At 31.6% G+C, this 21229-nt stretch overlaps 1 protein-coding gene across 2 annotated transcripts; it reads right to left on the bottom strand.

The window, feature by feature from the left end:
- Positions 1-221: 221 nt before the first annotated feature.
- On the bottom strand, positions 222-20455 carry LOC145332165 (organic cation transporter protein-like). Of its 2 annotated transcripts, XR_013884070.1 has the most exons (21): positions 20345-20455; positions 19269-19338; positions 18381-18440; positions 15048-15125; positions 13887-13959; positions 13187-13246; positions 12367-12455; positions 10792-10912; positions 10533-10627; positions 9625-9693; positions 9157-9259; positions 8838-8940; positions 8465-8526; positions 8096-8181; positions 7609-7731; positions 6804-6932; positions 4641-4699; positions 4170-4236; positions 3410-3509; positions 2700-2756; positions 222-1603 (listed from the first exon to the last, which is right to left on the bottom strand). XR_013884070.1 is itself a non-coding variant. In XM_080177117.1 (20 exons), the coding sequence occupies exons 1-20, from the start codon at positions 20354-20356 to the stop codon at positions 1564-1566; spliced, it is 1599 nt and encodes a 532-aa protein (XP_080033243.1). In that variant the 5' UTR covers positions 20357-20455; the 3' UTR covers positions 222-1563. The 2 variants fall into 2 exon arrangements, 1 of the variants encoding a protein (XP_080033243.1); XM_080177117.1 differs by lacking the exon at positions 2700-2756.
- Positions 20456-21229: the final 774 nt, after the last annotated feature.

The raw sequence follows: 21229 nt of genomic DNA, 5'->3' as shown, positions 1-21229 counted from the left end.
GAACCAAAATTTAAAAGCATTAAAACCAAAACAAAATTTCCAACATGTGGTCTAATTATAATTAAATAGGTACAAAATTAATAGGAACTTTTTTTTAAGCAAATTTGAGACCAACTTAAATCAACTCTGTATAACTTGGGTTTGTTCTTACGTCCAAAAATTCGTCAGTTCAAATTAACGGCTAAAATTAGTGTAACGAAGCTATATTTATTAACAAAAAATTTTTATTTTATTTTATGATTTATTTGACTACAAGTTTTAGATTAACATTATTACATTTATTTTATATACATAAACTTTTTTTTAACAAATGAAGGTCCGTTTAATAAGTCCCTTACAGGATGCTTGAGAGTGTACTTTAAATAATAAAAAAAAATTAATTAATAATATTTCTTTGAGTTTACTTGTGTTTATACATATACTTTAATTTTGATTTTTTCTCTCCAAATTTTACATAATCTAACAAAAAATCGAAACTTTTAAAGTTTTTAGAGCACCCTTTTAATGTTTTGCACTAAAAAAGTTTAATTTTCATGACATTATTTAACACTACACCGGTTTAAAGATAAATCTTTTTTTTAATAAATGATCCAAATGGAAGCACATCTCAAAGATATCTCAAAATATAACTCATAGAGCCATCTATCAATTTATCTCAAACTATTTTTAACATCTAATTTTTGATTAATGATCTTATTTAAGGCACATCAATTTTTTGAAAAATACATGGATCTATAATTATATGAAAATATATCCTACCAATAATATAATATATAAAATATATTAAAATTACTGTAAAAACAATCAAACATTGTATATATACATAAATAGTCTTTATTTTAAAACGGTACCATTTAATATATCATAATTATCATTCTAAAATTACAACCAGGTGTACAAAAACTATTTCACTTCAAATGTCTAGCTTAATATGTTAAAATTAATTAGTTAAAAATACATTTTCTTAAGTTTATTTGATAATTTTGAGAGAGACAAAAAATAATAGACTACAAAGTTTTACTGAGTAACAAAAAACTAAAAGTCACAAAACTGTAATTCGAATTTGACCAAAATAAAAATAAACAATAAGTGTTCCTGAATTAATATTTCTTACTTTACAATGTAATTTACACTTTTTAAATTTAATTTAACCAATTTTTTTAATATGATAATTAAACTTAAATTTTCATATTTTCTTTAACATAAAAGTGTAGCTATTCTAAAAATTACTTAATAAGTCCAACTAAGAATAGCTATTTATCGCACCGTATTATAAACAGCTTTCCGCAGATATAAAATATTCAATTAAATGATTAAAAATAGTTTTTTTAGCCCCAAAATGTTGAAGACACCGTCTTAAAAACTGGTTTTAATCCTTTAATTGTGCATTTGTATATTCGTAGAAAACTGGATATAATACGATGCTATTCATAATTTTCAGTATGGCTGGGAACCGGTTCTAATCCAGCGGATATTAATCGGTTTCGAAGCCATACTGGAGAAGTAATTATTTGAGTCACGTGACTCAGCGCGCACACACAGCTGATTCCATTGTTGAGTTTGTTAATCGCTCTCCCCACCTCCACATGCGCAACATTTCAATCTATACAGAAAAAACAATTATTTCTTTAAAGTTTTCTTTCTTGTAAAATGCTTTTAAAAACATTTTTGTATTATAAGGGAGGATAATAAACTACTTGGGAATGGTCTGGCGATCTGTACTTCCAACATAGTTTTAGCAGCAGTAAAAAGGCAAAGAAAAATAGACAAAAAATTTTTTTCAATTAGTAAGAAGGGGGATATGGGGGATCGTTATTTTAGCCCGCTTCACTTTATTAGAGTACATAATAATCTTGTGTAACATCCAAGTAATAATGAATACATTAATATTCCAAAACAAGAAATAAAACAAGAATATTTTTATGGTAACTTTGCTTCTATTGGACCTTTTTATTAAACCCTAAATAAAAATATCGGGCCCACATAAGGTCCTTAACAGATTTAAGGGAGAAGGGTGGGGGGCGGGGGGGTCAAAAAGCGCCCCCACCCATACCAAGAATGTACACAAGTTTTAAAAAGTATGTTATTTTTGTCTTTTTTAGAGTTTGTCCGTCGAAACCACATCGACATACGTCCTTTATTAGTTGAAAATCTTTCCTTTTATAAAGTTAAAGACGATACTTACAAATTATATATTAAACAATATTAAGAAATAGAAATATGAATATCATTGATATTATATATTTTTGCTTTTATTTTATAGACTATATATTTCTTTTTTCATATATGGTTTATAATGATTTGTTGATTAGAGATATGTTTTTATTTGTAAAACAAAGAGTAGATTTAGACAGAAAAAGATTTATACATAGAATTAAGTATTATCTATAAATACAGAAAATCTTTGTTAAATTATTTATCAACTAGCCTAAAACCATTCATAGACTAAAATCGAAAATAAAACAGCCTAGAACCATCCCGGGATCTATATAAATTTTCCCTAAAACGGAGAACGCATTCAGTTTAGTAGTTCCTTCGCTATTCTTTCAAATACAGAGCCCCTGGATGCTATTGGCGCATCCGCAAGTACGTATATAAAAAAATTAATTCTATGCTCATTGATATCTTTTTCTTTTCTACTATGGGTTTTAAAAACTTTATTTTTACTTTTTTTTCTTTTTTTGTCCACCTATTGTTACCTATATTTTTACTTTGTAGTTCTGAAGTTAGGCCGCATTTTATCTACGGCTTATCTCCTAGGGTTTTAACAATTTAATCACATGTTAAGGGGGGTTCTAGACAGGTTATGGTAAGAACTTCCAGCTTTTCTACCAGTCAAAATAATAATCTTTAAACTATTGTAAAAGGCAAAACTGTTTTTCTTGAAATAGAAACGAAATCTAAACTTTTTTAGTTGTCTGTTTTTTTTGTTTTTTGGAGGGTTTGGACTAAAAATTGGGTTACTATTTTCCCATACAAATTCTGGAAAATGTTGAAAAGTACACAAAAAAGGTGTGTAGGAAAAAATTTCATGAAATGTTATATGAAGGCGTAAAAATTGCTGATTGTGCTCTAGCTGAAGTAAGGTAATCATATCCACAAAGAAAGAATAAACCACAGGGTAAATAATAATATAGGCATACCTATTCAAATAAAAGATTATAACTGGAAATTAAAAGAAAATTCGGCGTTTTCCTTAAAGTGCCTTGTTGAGCACAACCCCCCCCCCCCCCCCCCCACTCCATATTTCAAATATGATATTTTGTTTGTTTACTAACATGGTTAGACATGGGAAAAAAGACTACTTTGGGTTTTGAGGTGGAGAGGTTTTACTTTTCAGTGCTCAACATGCAACTTATAAGCTATTACCGATAATAAATTAATTGGAAACTGAGGATAAAATTATTACCTTTCAACATCTTCAATAGTTTCTGGCATCTTTCTGTCCTTCGTCTCAGGTAGGAACCAGGTAAGTCCAGAAGAGGCCAGAGCAAGAGAGACAAAGATTACTAAATAGATAGATAAATAGATAGATAGATTGACAGATGGATGGACAGATTGTCAGAAAGACGAACAAAAAAACAGACAGACAGACAGCGAGACAAGCAGACAAACTGATAGATAGATAGCTAGATAGCTAGATTACCTGTAGGAATAGTAGGATGAATATCAGCCAGAGCAGCTACAGTGGTTGACAGATAGATAGATAGACAGACAAATATATAGATAGATAGATAACTACCTGTAGGAATAGCAGGATGCATATCATCCAGAGCAGCGACAGTGGTGGACAGACAGACAGACAGTTAGACAGACAAACAGATAGACAGACAAATATATAGATAGATAGATAGAATACCTGTAGGAATAGCAGGATGAATATCAGCCAGAGCAGCTACAGTGGTTGACAGATAGATAGATAGACAGACAAATATATAGATAGATAGATAACTACCTGTAGGAATAGCAGGATGAATATCAGCCAGAGCAACGATAGTGTTAGACAGACAGGCAGATAGGCAGATATACAGAAAGATAGACAGACAGACAGACAGATAGATAGATACAATACCGGTAGGAAGATCATTATGGATATCAGCCAGAGCAGCTAATGTGGTAGACAGATAGATAGATAGACAGTCAGACAGATAGATAGGTAGATAGAATACCTGTAGGAATAGCAGGATGAATATCAGCCAGAGCAGCAACAGTGGTTGACAGAGTACCTCCAACCTTTTAATTAACAGTTATTTATCAGATTCAATTAAATAGATCAGATTCAAACCCGTGGCATTAGCGTAATCGTGCCTGCCTGCTGTCGGGGAGGTGACAGGTTCGAGTCTGAAACACACCGTTCATACTAGAGAAAAATTGAGACATTCTGCTGTTATGTGTTTGGCACGTGACAATAATATTGTAATTGGGCGAATGCCTTAGAGTATAAACTCCTTTCCACGCACAATTAGGACTTCCAGTAAAGGTCGTGCAATGAAAGGGTTAATTGTCTGATGGATTACTTAACCAAAATTCTATATTTTGTGTAAGAATTCAGTTGGTAGCAAGATCTAAACGGACAACCCTAATAATTGGCTATAAAAAAGGTCTGCATTATGTTTGAATCTATGAATAATCCTTTCCTTGGAGACCAAACTGGAAGATCCAACACCAGCGGCACGTACTGTTGTTGGCATCAGTTCACCTAGAAACATAAATAGTTTAATAAATCTTCCAAAATATTTGTAAAAAATCTTTCAATTTTATTTTCATTTTGAACTACAGTTTTGTAATGGAATATAAAGAGAGCAAACTTGCTCGAAACAATTAAACAATTTGAAATTTCTGTATAAAAATGTAAAATTCATATTTTGTTTTTTGAGTTAATCTTATATACATATAGTTCGATAGATTGATATTCAAACTACAGATACATCAAGATACAAACGGACATTTAGAAAAATTTAACAAATATGTAGAATATACGTGGATATTATAACAGGGGGGGAAATTGTTGTTAATAAAGGTAGCAAAAATCTATTGGCCAGTTCGTTCATCCAGTAGGAGGGAAGGGGATGGGGTAAAGGGGGTTAATGGTGTAATCGTTATTTTAGCTAGCTAAACGTTTCACTTTATTAGAGTACATTATAATCTGGTGTAAAATCTAAGTAATTCTATTAAGAAAGATATAATTATTGTCACCTTAAACTTAGCATAGCATTTGACACAAAATTAATGTTATAAAATATACATTAATTATTACTTAGATCTAACACCAGATTTTTTTGTACTCTACTAAAGTGTAACTAAAGAACGATTCCCCTTTTTTCCTCATTTACCCCATCCCCTCCCTTTATAATGGATAAACGAGCTGACCAATAAACGAGTTTCACGTTAGCACCCTAACTTAACCACAATTTTTCTCCTGTTATAATATCCAAGTAAATCTACATCCATTAATATACTGTACTTTGTACTTTATTCTAATTATGAAGGACATAACAAACAAGGGAATAATGTAAATAGATAAATAGATAAAGTTCTATATGTACTGTGTATTTTTAACGTAATCTAACCACATTTCATTATGGGTGTGCGAATGGACGTACAAGGGTGGGGGCAAACAGTGTTTATAAAAAAAAATCCCCTACCCCCCCTTAAAATTTCATTTCCAAATTGGGGGTATGATAAACCTTTAAAATGAACTATTCCCCTCTCTCACTCATTTTCATTTACTACAGGGGGTATTACAAATAATCTAATTTTGTTTTTCTTTGAAAATAACTTTAACCCCTTTGAAAAATCCTGTTAACGCACCTTCATATCACATAAACTCTTTACTAAAGTTCATAACAGTGAGAAAGACAGTATTGACATTGTTTCCTTTTTTCATATCCCTCTCAAAAAAAAAATTATTTTCTTTTTTATATATCTATAATCTGCTACATTAAGGTTTATTTTGATATTATCATATTTTTTTGAGTCTATCTATCCATCTATCATATTGATACTTTTCTATTTTTGCACTTCTTACATATACCTATCTATCTATCTCTCTATCCCTTCATATTTGATTATGAATGTAGTTTTAGAACTTTAGGACAAAGTTTGTTTGAGTCCAAAACAAATAGTCTGCATTTCATCTCTTAGTACATACAGTTTAAACTACTCATATTATAAAAGGTTTGTACTTAAGTATCATTAGATCATTTAAATTTTTTTTGCAATATATAATTTGCCACATTTAAAGCAAATTGGAGCTTTCTCATTACAATTATAAACATGTCCATATCATATCTCACACATTTAAAGTAATTTCAACTTAAAGTTCCCTTATGAAGCATCAGATTAATTAAAATTACATCATACAATATAAATGACCAATGTCAGTATAAATTTTATCATTGGTCAATTACAATGTATACTGGCCTATAATTGGTCATTTGTATTGTATAGCGTTATTTTTTATCAGGAACTATATTCTTCTTCCAAATGAGGGGAGATGCTCCAAAGTTTCCAATGAGAACTAAGACGACATTTGTTACAATTAAAACGACATTTATACAAAAAAAAAACTATAACTTTATAAGAATACCTAACTTGTATATATATATGTAATGAATTACAAAGTAGAGAATAGTTAAGAACATTGGTTTTAAATACAGCTTTATTTAAAATTAACTTGTATTCATGCAGAGAGAAGTTGAGACCAAAGGTTATAATTTCCGCTGTCAAGTAAAACTCACCTGTATTCGAGCAGAGAAAGTTGAGACCAAAGGTTATAATTTCCGCTGTCAAGTAAAACTCACCTGTATACATGTAGAGAATGGCAAAGCAGAGAGTGGTTGAGAAGTTTCCAATAAGAGCAAAGACGACAATTGGCCAGTTGCTTGGGTACACACCACGCTCAATAAACAGAGTACACAAGAACATAACACCTAAAATATTAATGGTATGAAAACTATCAAATAGAGCATATAAATAAAAAACTCTGAAACAGCTAAATAAGATATCTTACTTTAACTTATTTTAGTTTTTTTTAATTAAATATTTTTGGGCGAGGGGTGTTAACTTTTCTAATAAGGACTACTTATCTTGGTACCCTTCCCAAAAATAGTTATAAACCTTCCCAGGACCTAGATGAAGGACACTGAAAAGAAGAACAATATAAGTTCAGCAGTTAGCGAAATTCTTCGGTACACACAGACAGAGAGAGATCCTATTACTTTATAAGGATTGGGATTTGTATACCTGTAACAACGCTGCCAGCCATGTAGGGGTACTTTCTACCAACAGTTTGCACTAGGACAAGAGCCATGGGTTTTTGCGGGAAAAATTATACCTGTAACAGCACTGCCAGCCATGTAGGGGTACTTTCTAACAACAGTCTGTACTAGGACAAGGGCCAAGGTTTTTTTGCGGGAAAAAGTATACCTGTAACAGCGCTGCCAGCCATGTAGGGGTACTTTCTACCAACAGTCTGTACTAGGACAAGGGCCAAGGTTTTGGCGGAAAAAGTATACCTGTAACAGCGCTGCCAGCAATGTAGGGGTACTTTCTACCAACAGTCTGCATCAGGACAAGAGCCATGGTTTTTTGCGGGAAAAATTATACCTGTAACAGCGCTGCCAGCCATGTAGGGGTACTTTCTACCAACAGTCTGCACCAGGACAAGGGCCAAAGTTTTGGCGGGAAAATCAAGAATGGTACCGATGATGAAGTTCAAGAACAGACCACCTGAAAAAAAATTTTGTTTACAAATTATCCACTAGATGGAACTAGCTCATGTATTGTTAATTGCTAGTAAAAGGGAAAAGTTTCCCCCCCAAAAAAAAAGTTTTAATATATTACAGAAAGAATGTAACTTTTTAGTTTTGAACAGGATTATTAAAATTAAGAATCTTATAATAATAAATATGAAATATTTGAGATACGGAAAGTGTCATGTGTGACGTCATAAAATACGTTTAAAAAAGAAGGATGAGAGGAGAAGTGGGAAAGGAAACTTATAAAAAGGAGATAATTTTATGACGTCACACATGACACTATCCGTATCTCCTGTAATATTTATTGACGATACCAGCAAATTTGTGATTGTTACCTGTAAGATTTTGCCAGGAGAGGGCAAGACCGTACATGATGAAGGCAGTGGTGAACCAGTTGAAGTACATGATCAGGGTGTGCAGTCTTAATAGAGATATTATGTTTATTATTTTCTTTAATGTTTTGGATGTATGTTTCCTTATTTGAATTCTAACATTTAGATTCTTAAATATTCTATTTTAATTTCAACTAAACAATAAAAACAAATTTTCAAATAAAATGAAATAGTATAAATTGAGAATCTATTGCTGATTTTAGATTACACTATAAAAGCTTCGACTGTTATACAATATACATATTTCCCACAGACTACAAACCCTTTGATTTCACAACTTTTGTTTAGTTGTCATAACTATTTAAAGCTCACCTTAGAGTGGGGTGCTTAATAATATCCAGGAATCCTCCCTTAGCTCCGCCTTGAGGGGGTCTCTGAAATTATTAATTAAGGATAAAAGTCAAGAAGTTAAATCTGCTAGGGATCTAAGGAGATTAGATAATTGCCGACTAATTGGTGTACATCCTCAATGTTACTAGACAAAATTACCCCTTCTGTAGATTACAATTAATGATTGAAATGTATGTACACTTAATTTAATAAACCAACCAGTAAAAATTAATTAAAAGTCCCCAAAATTGTGAAGCCACCGATAAAATTTTAAAACTTTAGGGCCTTGTGTAATAAATAGCCGTTTGGCCCATGCCTCTCTCTGGTCCGTATGTCTGTCTGTCTAACACCTCACCTGGAGGACAATCTGTTCCTTCTGAATATCCTTTCCATTCCTCTTGGCAGCATTGTACAAAATCTCCTTAGCCTCTTCAGTTCTGTCACGAGCAATCAACCATCTATAGAAAAAATGTATATAGAATCTTTGCTTTTTCTCAAAATCCATCCATATAGACGTCCAAGGGTGGGGGTAAATGTGTGTTTACCCCCTTCATTTTAAAAATACATAACATTACCCCCCTAAAACATTAGAAACCTCTCAAAATAAAAAGTTTGGATGTTTCAGTTCACCAAATTGTACACCAAAATTGTATGACAGGGAATGATTACTTTACCTGGGAGATTCTGGAACAAAGAACATAAGCACACAACCGAAGCCCACCAAGCCAGAGATGGATCTCAAGTGCCAGTGCCAATCTCTCAGTCCATAGGCCAAACCTAAATAAATATTTGTTACTATGCGTTTCAAACTGGTTTTTAATTCATGCTTAAGACCCTTCATATCGTATCATGTTAGGTTAAGTAATGGTTAAAAGAGCCCCCCCCCCCCCTATGGTTAAAGACTAAAAATATTTTTTCTTTCTAGAATTGAAATATAGGAAAATGGGTTTGAGTATAAGCACCGATATTTCATGTAGTCTTTCTTTTGATTGTTAAATGTTTTCTTATTATTATTGTTATTTAAAGATCTTTTATTTAATTTATTGTGGTTTTATTTTAAGTATTTCCAGGTATACAATATTGAATGGATGTATTATTGTGTGTCTAGACTGCAAATTAATCGAATAAATTATGATAATTACCTGCAATGATAAGTCTACACACAGGCCAGGAGTAGTTCATGGACATACCAAGGATGATCTTCCATTTACCTAAAAAAAATAACTGTATTTGATTTTCAAAATATATATCAATATTTAAATTTCTATGTAGTAATCTTCTACTACCTGTAGCTAGTTCCATGATCCAGCTGTGTAGCAGTGTAGCAAGTAATAGTAATGGTACCAGTTACTCATACATGTAGCTAGTTCCATGGCCTAGTTGTGTAGCAGGTAATAGTCATGGAACCAGTTTCTCATACCTGTTGCTAGTTCCATGACCCAGCTGTGTAGCAAGTAATAGGCATGGTACCAGTTACTCATACATGTAGCTAGTTCCATGGCCTAGCTGTGTAGCAGGTAATAGTCATGGAACCAGTTACTCATACCTGTAGCTAGTTCCATGACCCAGCTGTGTAGCAAGTAATAGTCATGGTACCAGTTACTCATACATGTAGCTAGTTCCATCGCCTAGCTGTGTAGCAGGTAATAGTCACGGTACCAGTTACTCATACCTGTAGCTAGTTCCATGACCCAGCTATGTAGCAAGTAATAGTCAAGGTACCAGTCATTCATACCTGTAGCTAGTTCCATGGCCTAGCTGTGTAGCAGGTAATAGTCATGGAACCAGTTTCTCATACCTGTAGCTAGTTCCATGACCCAGCTGTGTAACAGGTAGTAGTCATAGTACCAGTTACTTAAACCTATAGCTAGTTCCATGACCCAGCTGTGTAGCAGGTAATAGTCATGGTACCAGTTACTCATACATGTAGCTAGTTCCATGACCCAGCTGTGTAGCAGTTAATAGTCATGGTACCAGTTACTCATACCTGTAGCTAGTTCCATGACCCAGCTGTGTAGCAAGTAATAGTCATGATACCAGTTACTCATACCTGTAGCTAATTCCATGACCCAGACAAAGGCAGCAGTGTAGCAGGCAATAGCCATGGTACCAGTTACCCACCAAGTGAACACAAACACGGGGAACCTAAATCCAAAAATAAATTACATGATAGTCTAATGCCACATAGGCGACGTTAAAATTATAAGTCAAAACAATGCTTTTAGATTTGACCGAAATCCAAAAATATAAAATCGACACAAATGAACTATGTATTTTTTAGATATTAATATTACTTTACAATTGCTTACCAAGGGATAAAGCTGGTGATAAGACCGAAGACAAACATGGTAACGGAAGCTCCCCAAACTGCAGTCCTACGGCCAAACCTGTCAGAAACCAGACCAGCAGAAAAGGAACCAAGAGCAAAACCTAAAATTAAAGTTATAATAAATGAAACCTCCATAGACGTCAAAGGTGCGGGAAAAGGGGTGTTTACCTAAAAAAATTTAAATTCATACTCATTAAACCTTTGAAACGCCTCATTTTTTCCCAATCAAGAGAAAAATCTTGGGCGTTCTTGGAAATCTCACAAATAAACAAAGCTATAAGAGATCTATATGAAATAGGGACACTAGATTGTAGGATAAATGCACTTTGATTATAAAAACTGGATAATAATATAATGTAAAATATTTTCTCGTATTCATTCGAATCCGGTGGATAGGAACCGGTTCTCATGCATACGAAAAAACTATGTCTAGCATCGTATTAAAGGGTGTTAAAAAAATAACCGATCGCTCACAATTTGAACCACCATAAGTACTTCAAATCTTGGAGATAGACCCCATAATGTTTAGAGTTTTTGTTGGGGCATGTAAAGACCTTTCTTTAGACACCTTAACAAGGTTTCTAACTCAATCTATGCCGATATGACATAAAAAAGACAATTCCATCCAACTTTGAGGCATGACGGCTCTGTCTATTCCTAGTTCTTGATAATTGCCAGGTCTTTCTTTTTGATGCCAAATTGACTAAGATTGTGTTAGAAACCTTGTTAAGGTGTCTAAAGAAAGGTCTTTACATGCCCTATCAAAAACTCTAAACATTATGGGGTCTATATACAAGATTGTAAGTACTTATGGTGGTTCAAATTGTGAGGGATTGGTTTTTAAAAAGACAAATTTGTAATAAAATATGCACTTTCGGCGTAGGGCAAATTTCTCTGCAAGGGCTAGGTCTTAAGCTCTAGGGCTCTTGAAGGGTGAGTAGATTCAAAATTCAATATTGTTTTCTCATTGTCATTGCTTGGGCATGAATTGTATTATTTTTTATTAGTTTTGGACCAAAACTGTAAGGTTTATATTGAAAAAAGTGAAGTGATTGGTTTTTATTTTAACACCCTTTATATCCAGTTTTCTACGAATATAGAAATGTACAATCATAAGATTAAAACTAGTTTTTTTAGCCGGTGCCTCCGGCACCACGGGGCTAAAAAAACTAGTTTTAATCTTATAATTGTACATTCTATATCCGCGGAAAGCCGTTTATAATACGATACGAGAAATAACTATTCTCGTATTCATTGATAGTGGATAGAAACCGGTTCTCATCCATACGAAAAAACTATGTCTAGCAACGTATTATAACCAGCTTTCTACGAATATAGAAATGTACAATCATAAGATTAAAACCAGTTTTTTAGCCGGTGCCTTCGGCACCACGGGGCTAAAAAAAACTAGTTTAAATCTTAAAATTGTACATTCTATATCCGCGGAAAGCTGTTTATAATACGATGCGAGAAATAACTATTTTCTTATATTATAATATATTCTTTAATATTATTACTTATCTGTTATAAAGAACTGTCCAGAATAAATTTTCACCTGTGAAAAGGATTGTCTTAGCCAAAGTTTTGAGCGCCAATTTCTCACACACAAGATCCCATTCTGTTACCATAGTACTCACCCAGAAACTAAATTATTTATTATTAGTATTCTCCTCGTTCCATAGTAATTTAGTTGCAGAAATTTCGGGTATAATCCCTTTGGTGGCAACGCACCTTTAGGGGCGATTCTTCGTATTTTTTACAATAGCTTTTCTCCTATTTCTAGCCCCAGCGGGGGCTCTAACCATGCGGGGCCAATTGCCTAACCCTGTGGGGCAATCACTTAACCCAATATAACCTTACCTAACCTAAAATAACCTATAAAAAGCTATTTTAAAAATACGACGAATCGCCCCTTAAGGAACTATTCCCGAAATTTCTTATAAGCATTTATTTTGTACGCCTTATGATATTCTGTTTAACATCAAACGAGTTAATAACTTTTATCCCATACTTATATTTCGCAAATCATAGAAATTGAGAACTTATCTATCATTCAATGTCAACTTACATAGTGCTTCATTGATGTTAAAAATGATAATTTGGCTCAAAAAAAAAATAAATCATATTTTTCATGTGAGTTATGTTGTTCTTAAACTGGCTTAAAAGTAAAACGGTATATTTTTTACAGCAGGTGGACTGTAGGGAGTTTACAGGGGATTTTTAAGATAAGAGGAAAAGGCAATAAAAAAGGGGGATGGCGATGTATTAAATTTTTGAGCTTTTAAGCATATGACTAATCTCTTTAACTATTAGGAAGAAAAATAATTTTTGGTTACTATACAATTATAAAAATGTAAAAATGAAGAAGTACGTACCTATGGTCATGATTATAGTCGAGACAGTTGTCCATACATATTCCAGTGTTATTTGGATATCTTAAATAAAAGTTCTAAATAGATTTTACAAATATTATATAGCCTGAATATTTAATATGCTCTTAAAGATTATTGTATTATTGTAATAGTATTAGAGTAAAACACTATAGAGAGAAAAGGTTAAATAACTGTATCTCCCCATCGCAACCGCCTTGTGCAATCTTTCTATTGTGTCATTGAAAATCAACCAACGTTGTCGCTTATATTAAAACAGCCAAGTAGCAGAAAATAATTTAGAAGAAGACGAAAGAGGTCTTTGAAAAAGGATGGGAGGTAATTGTCTGTATATACATCTATACTATAGATCTGTTGTAATAGTAACCTACGGCTGTGACTATAGCATCTATAAGCTCTGTAGTACAATAAAGAGGGAAGGGAATGGATATATAATCCATGGATATTGTAAGAGTTTCTCGCATAATTCTGATAAAAGGTTTCTCCCAGATGGCTATATAAGGATCCATACCATGCCACACTACACCCACACACTGATCATGGAGAAACGTATTTACTAATATCTGAGGACTAAAATATTTCTAATGAGATTTGATAATTTAATCAACCCTGTTTCAAGAAATTTAACAAACATACCCCTAATTTAAATTTTATTTTAAAAAATGAAGAAAAATCTGTTACTTACTCTTTTTCATAAGTTCCATTTTCAAAATGTTCAATCTTAACTTCGTTGAAATCATAAGGGGCATAGGTATCACCTAGATAGATAGAAATATAGATAGATATATAGATGTTTTTTCGTATTCATTCGAATCCGGTGGATAGGAACCGGTTCTCATCCATACGAAAAAACTATGTCTAGCATCGTATTATATCCAGCTTTCTACGAATATAAGAATGTACAATCATAAGATTAAAACTAGTTTTTTTAGACGGTGCCTTCGGCAACTCGGGGCTAAAAAAAACTAGTTTTAATCTTATAATTGTACATTCTATATCCGCGGAGAGCCGTTTATAATACTTCATTACAATTATAATGGGCACTGCAATTAATGAATGAATTATAGGAATGGATTTATTATTACTTGGATCTTACACCAGATTATCATGTAATGTAATAAAGTGAAACTTGTAGCTGGCTAAAACAACGAATAAGTGATGTCCATATTAGCAACCGAAATTGCTGACAATTTTTCCCCTGTCATAGCATCCACGTATTGTCTATTGATAAACTTTAAATTTGTTAGAACACACTTCAAGAAAGACGACTTTTCCCTATTCAAAGTATATATTCTAATCTGTTTTTTTAATTAAATTTATCCTTCTTAATATTTAAAAATCCTAGGCAATGGCAGTCAAATTATTCTAGCTCTCCAACATTTAATAGTTACCTAATACATGATTTCATAGATAATAATTAGGTTTTTCTAAACTTTGTATTTGTTGAGATTTATTAGAAGCTTGCGTTCCTGTGATAACAATGGACAAACAAAAAGCCAAAAATCTAATTAGTAGCTGTTCTAATATGCTTTTAGGAACCTTAGCAGACATACAGATAGACAAATATCCTGTTAAATAGTATATAGGCCTATTAAGATTTACAAATAAATCACGAAACCTTTCTTTAAAATTGTGGTTCTTAGTAAGAAGTACTGAAATTTTTTGTCAGTTATTGTCATTTAATTTGACCATTTAACTTTCAGCCATTTATGTTTTGAAAATTATATAATAAACAATAGAAAAGAAAACGAAAGAATCGACAGGACGAACATACGGTCATGCCTTATTCATTAAGAAGCTGTGCTGTTTATCAAGGACGATAAATGCGCCAAGAAATGTAACTCACCGTTTTCTGCTTGAGCAACTTCGCACCAGAATTTCGTCTTTGGAGTAATAAAGGCACTGTGGAAAATATGGGCCAAACCTAGAAATTTAAAAAATATATGAAAACACAATAATTAAACACTGGAAATTTTAAACCAGAATAATTTTCAGTCTAATGTACCCTTCCCCTTTGATTAATAAGAAAGGTCTATAAAGTGAATTAAAATATTTATGCGTTAGGAAAGACGAAAAATTATTTAATAGTACACAAGCACTGCATGACTCAAATGGGCTCAAATAACTTTCTCAAGATTGTTCGCACGCGTATTCGTACTATCTTATTAGATCTTGTGATTTTGACATTGCTTACATCTTTTCAATCGTTGCTATTCTGCAATTTATTGTTTCACACTCTCATTGTATTTCTCTGTATTCGAAGTAGTAGGGAAGGGATCTGATAAGAATAGTCTAAACCATCTAATTACTTAAAAGTAAAAATAAAAAGTCTATAACCATACATAAAGAACTCAATCTTACAAACGGATATTTTTATTTATATGTTTGGCCAGTTACTAGTTTGTTTTATGCCATTTTCTAGCATTGAAATTTATTCTAGCCTTAAACCTACCCTTTACTGATTGAAAAAATGTCAAATGAATCATAAATTGTTTAAGACATTTAGTAGATTTTAAGAAACAAACAAACAGACACAAAGGCATTATAATAATTTTACAATACTAAAAGATTCAAATCACAAGTTCTTATTTTTTTTTGTTGGATAGCTTAAAAAAGATGTCATCCTTGTTACGCTAGATATTTTCTACATACATAAAACTATTATGTAACAATTTTAACGTCTAGTAGACAGCGGAACATGGGCATGTATACATATATTTTCCCTCTATAAAGTAGTATGCTGTAGAAATCTAAAAGGATAATAGAATGGCCGATAAATTGATGTACGTACATTAAGATATATAAGTTTTTCAGAATTTTAATGTTAGGGGGAGATTTGAAATCTGCATCAAATTTTAAGGATTTTTTATAAAATTCGTTTTTTGTATAATTCTTTATCTAAAAGCGGAAATGCATTTTAAGTTAATTAATTTTGACCAATAGGATAAGTGGATTTTAAACTACTTGCGCTCTAATTGGTTGAATGATGTACGCCATCCAATCAGAGCGCAGATTTTTTAAATCCACAAATCACAGATGCTAAAATTAATTAACTTAAATTGCATTTCCGCTTTTAGATAAAGAATTATAGAAAAAACGAATTTTATAAAAAAAATCCTCAAAATTTGATGCAGATTTCATATCTCCCCCTAACTTTAAAATTCTGGAAAACTTATATATCTTAACGTACATCCTCAATAATGATACCCAAAATTACCCAATTTGTAGATTATAAGTAGTGGTTGAAAAGTTTGAATTAGATGAACCAGCCAATCAAAGTCCCCAAAGTTATTAAGCCAACTTATAAGAAAATGTTATTATCAAATTTTGGGGACTAGAGTAATAAACTCACAATGGCCCCTACCTCCCTGTACATCCAGAAAAATGTCCTAAATGGATTGAACGATCATTATACAATTTTCAGGTAAGTTTGGTAATGGTCAAAGTAAGGTTCATGGCTGACCAAAAAATACGTACAACATTTTAGAATCAAAAGAAGGGGAGGGGGGGTAGAGGGGTGACGGTTTAACATTTAATGTTTTCTAAAATCTTTGTATGTCCTGTTACAATCGATGCATTATTATTTGGATGTTGCACCATATTTTCATTTACTCAAAACAGTAATACTCGAAGCTGGCTAAAATACAGATACTCCCTATAGTACCCCTGAACCCCATCCCATTCACTCCTACTGGATGAACGTACTGATCAATAAATGAGTTCTATATTAGCAACCTAAAATGACGACAAAATTCCCATATCAATATATACACGTAATCTAGATCCATTGCTTTTACATTTTCTCTATTTCTTTGTTTATTTGAATATTTGTCTGTGTGCAAGGCTAGGTAACGTGACGTCAATATAAAATTAGAGCTTTCCTCCCAACAAATTTCAAATATTTCAAAGGATTTTTTTAGCGTGCGTTACACATTTCTAATTGAATTGGATACTTTATTGGTGTATTTAAACCCATTTTTTTGGTATCGCTGATTCTATTGAAGTCAAACTTATCCACGGTTTTGAAAACAGTAAAAGTGTCTAACTATGACGTCAGAAGAAATTAACAATTAACCAATGAGAGGCCGCTATATATTTATTTTACCATTGTGAATACTGGCTTCTCATAGGTTAATTGTTAATTTTTCTGACGTCATAGTCAGACACTTTTACTGTTTTCCACGGTTTTACAAGTAATTTTGTGTTTTCAAGTTTTTTTTACATTATTCCCTTTATGTTTCTGAGAATTAAAACGTCAAAGCTATAAGTTTAATATTTTTAGTAGCTTTTCTAAAAAAAATTAGGATCTAAATGATAAGATAACGGCAGATAAATTAATGTACATCCCCAATGTAGATTACAAATAATTGTTGACACGTTTAGACACTTAACAAAATGAACCATATAATCAAAATTCAATAAAAGTCCACAAAGTTGTTAAGCCAACGAATAAGAAAACGTTATTATGAATATTTAGGGACTATTGTAATGAACAGCCGCCCTTAAAAAATTAGATTACTGTATGTATTCATATCTTTTATAAATATTACTCCATGCAAAATTAATTTCTTTCATTTTAAAATAAAAGTTGTCTATCCATTAGGTTTGTTTGACAGTTTCTCATATTGGAATTTTTAATTGGTTTGTTAATTATTCAATTATTTGATAATGAAATAAAAATGCTTTAGTGACAACGTAGTTTTTTAACTTTTTTCTGCAAGTGAACGAGGAAATTAGAGAAGCTCCTTTTTAATTACAAAAATTAATTGAGTTTTTTTTCTGCATTATAGAGTACACTTTCAGTAAAGCTTCTCTTTAAATATATTAAATTAAGAGAATAGAGGGGGAAAGAACTGTATGAAACTCTAAAAACGGGGTGGGGACCAAGTGTCGACTTTCAATTTATTCTTTGAATATTAGCCAATAGCTTGGGAAATATAAACACAGCTGAGTCGCTACAAAAGTACTGAAAGAACTTTGCGAGAAGACGAAAAAGGACCCCACCACTTGGACCAAGTAGTTGTCTGGATTTCTACTTATACATTATTGTCAGAACAATGATTTTAGGCGTTCAATTTCTTTTGCATAAAGTAAATTTTTTTCCCTCGGCTCTACGGACAGAGAGACAAAGTAAATTATAGAGTGTCAACTCAACCCACCTCACCCCCTCCTTTTTTACCTGGAGCGGCCACAATAAAGACTAGGAGAACTTTTTCTATCTGCCATCTTCCTACTTCACCTAGATAGATAAATAGATAGGTAAATAGATAGATAAATAGATAGATGAATAGATAGATAAATAGATAGGTAAATAGATAGATAAATAGATAGATGAATAGATAGATAAATAGATAGGTAAATAGATAGATAAATAGATAGATGAATAGATAGATAAATAGATAGGTAAATAGATAGATAAATAGATAGAGAGATAAATAAATAGATAGAGAGATAGATAAAAAGCGAGATAGATAAATAGATAGATAAATAGATAGAGAGATAGATAGATAAATAGATAGATAAATAGATAGATAAATAGATCGATAAATAGATAGATAAATAGATAGATAAATAGATAGAGAGATAGATAGATAAATAGATAGATACATAGATAGATAAATAGATAGATAAATAGATAGATAAATAGATAGATAAATAGATAGATAAATAGATAGATAAATAGATAGATAAATAGATAGATAAATAGATAGATAAATAGATAGATAAATAGATAGATAAATAGATAGATAAATAGATAAAGAGATAGATAGAGAGATATATAAAAAGCGAGATAGATAGATAGATGATTATGACTAATTGATAACAATGTAGTATTATACCTTTCAGTTAAACCTTTTCGTTTTTTATCGTCTTAGTTATGAACAGGTTTGGACCTAGATTCGAACCAATCATCTAACTGGCAACTTGCCCGAGTTGTATGCTACAGTCGTGCATCAAAGTGTCAGTTCAAAAGATAGATATTTAGAAAGATATAGTTAGAATTATAGATAATTAGAAAGATAGATAGTTAGAAAGAAAGATAGTTATAAAGATAGATAATAGATACCTATAACATTCATAATTTGGTCCCCCTTGACCGCTGGCTTGGGGATGGCGGGGTCCGTCTCTTTGGAATCCTAAATAAATTACATCAATTACCTTATACAATTATCTTTAAAAGCGAATTGTATTACTCCAAAAAAGTTTATGTTGCTTAATGCTTTAATTTTTGTTTTGTTTAATCTCTCAAAAGACGTGGTTCTAACCCCTGCAAAGCCCTTACAAACCTTACTTAACCCAACCTAAAACAAGCATAATAAGTTTTAAATAAGTTTGGTGTTGGATACTTTTTGTAAAACTAGTATCTAATTTTATTTATATGTGTTCATCGATGTGTTATCTACATAATGTGTGTTTTTAAAACTTAAAGATAAACAATACAGTCACATATGTATGTTTTGATGCAGCAAAGTAACTCTTCAATACTTTTAATTGTTCATCTAGTTATCAGGGATCAAAAGAAATAAGACAATGGACACCAAATTGATATACATCACCAATGATGAAAACAAAATTACCCCTTTTGTAAATATAAATAATTTGTATAAATTTTTGTATAATGCTTGTAATCCCGAGCAAGTAATTGAAATGCCAAAAAATAAATATTTTTTAATATAGAAAAAGGATTAAAAATAAACTAGACACAGCTTTATACATGGTTAATATTTTAATCTTTTGTTTCAAAAGTTTCGCTGCTTTTTCTGTTATTATGTTTTTCCCTAAATCTACTAAAAAATACTCAAATAGTCTAAACATTTTAAAATCTTTTTGTTTAATATTGTGGAAACAAGGATGACAACACCCATAAAAATATAAAAGCTCAGCTCAGCAAATAATCCGAACAATGAACATGGACAAACAAAGAGTGACCGCACTTTTATATAAAGAAACAGACTGATATATACAATGCACGTAAATTATTGAGCAGGATCCTAATTGGGTTGCGCAAAGTAACAGTGTCATAACTTTTCCACCAATAATTATCATGAAGGGATAATTTTGTTTAACATAATCTGGGGAAATATTGATTTAACCTCCAATGTCCCATCCCTTAAAATCCCTGAGAATATAAAAAAAAATTACCTTTTCTGTCATTTTGAATTAATTTGTTTTGGTTTCTATATCTCTAATATTCTATAACATAATATATTAAATCTGAAAATAAAAGAAAATTGAAAAAGTTTTGATGAAAATAAATCGGTACTTTCCCCTAAAGCGCTTAGAAATCACAGAACCCTCCCAATTAACCAACCTATGGTACATTTTTGTACTTTATGAACTGAAGGATCTTATAAATCTGATATTAAAATCTAACAATTAGTTTTGCTGATTAATTTAATGGCTTTTAATTGTTTCTCAAATATCAACAACTCATCAATTTGATCATAATTAGCGCAGCCACATATAGTTAGGATATGTCTGTTCTTCTGTCTGACGGTCAGCCACTTAAAGATAGTTAAGAAGTAGTTGGCTTTCTTTAATTTGTATTATTTTCATAGATAGTTACATCTCGTTATTCGTAATCATCTATCAATAAAAATGTGTACCTTGATGTTAGAGGTTTGAAATTTTGGTATGTTAAGAATTTTTTAGTTATCAATAAACCTTCTTCTGTAAAGGAGAACCATATCGGTTCAGCGGTTCGCGAGATCCTTCGCTACAGACAAAAAAGCTTACTGCAATATATAATTGGAAGCAGGTCTTTTATTGTAAACTAAAATCAATAGGAAAAAAAAATTTGTTCTTGTTGATTCAAATTTTCTGCTGTAATTTTATTAACATGATTATTCTTGTCATAATTATCAATAAAATTATCATTTTAATAAATATATTAACTTTCAATAAATTTGTATTCTACAAAATGTGTTTTCTATCGGAGAAAGATAAAATTTATTAATCATTGATTAATAATATTTAATTGCATAAAAATAGATTTCACATAATGATCAGTTGGGTGAAGCAAAATAA

This window comes from Acartia tonsa, chromosome 11 (assembly GCF_053477335.1).
Source record: "Acartia tonsa isolate MP-2025a chromosome 11, ASM5347733v1, whole genome shotgun sequence".
In the NCBI taxonomy this organism is placed as follows: Eukaryota; Metazoa; Arthropoda; class Copepoda; order Calanoida; family Acartiidae; genus Acartia; species Acartia tonsa.
The sequence above is the reverse complement of the archived record's forward strand: the minus strand, read 5'-3'. Positions and strand labels throughout refer to the sequence as shown.

Excerpts from the sequence above, each read along its gene's own strand:
- LOC145332165 (XM_080177117.1), bottom strand. Across the intron at positions 10,913-12,366 it reads TAAGACAATCCTTTTCACAG|GTTTTGCTCTTGGTTCCTTT; the intron begins GTGAAAATTTAT and ends CTTTAATTTTAG. Across the intron at positions 1,604-3,409 it reads ACTATTGAAGATGTTGAAAG|ATTGAAATGTTGCGCATGTG; the intron begins GTAATAATTTTA and ends TTTTCTGTATAG.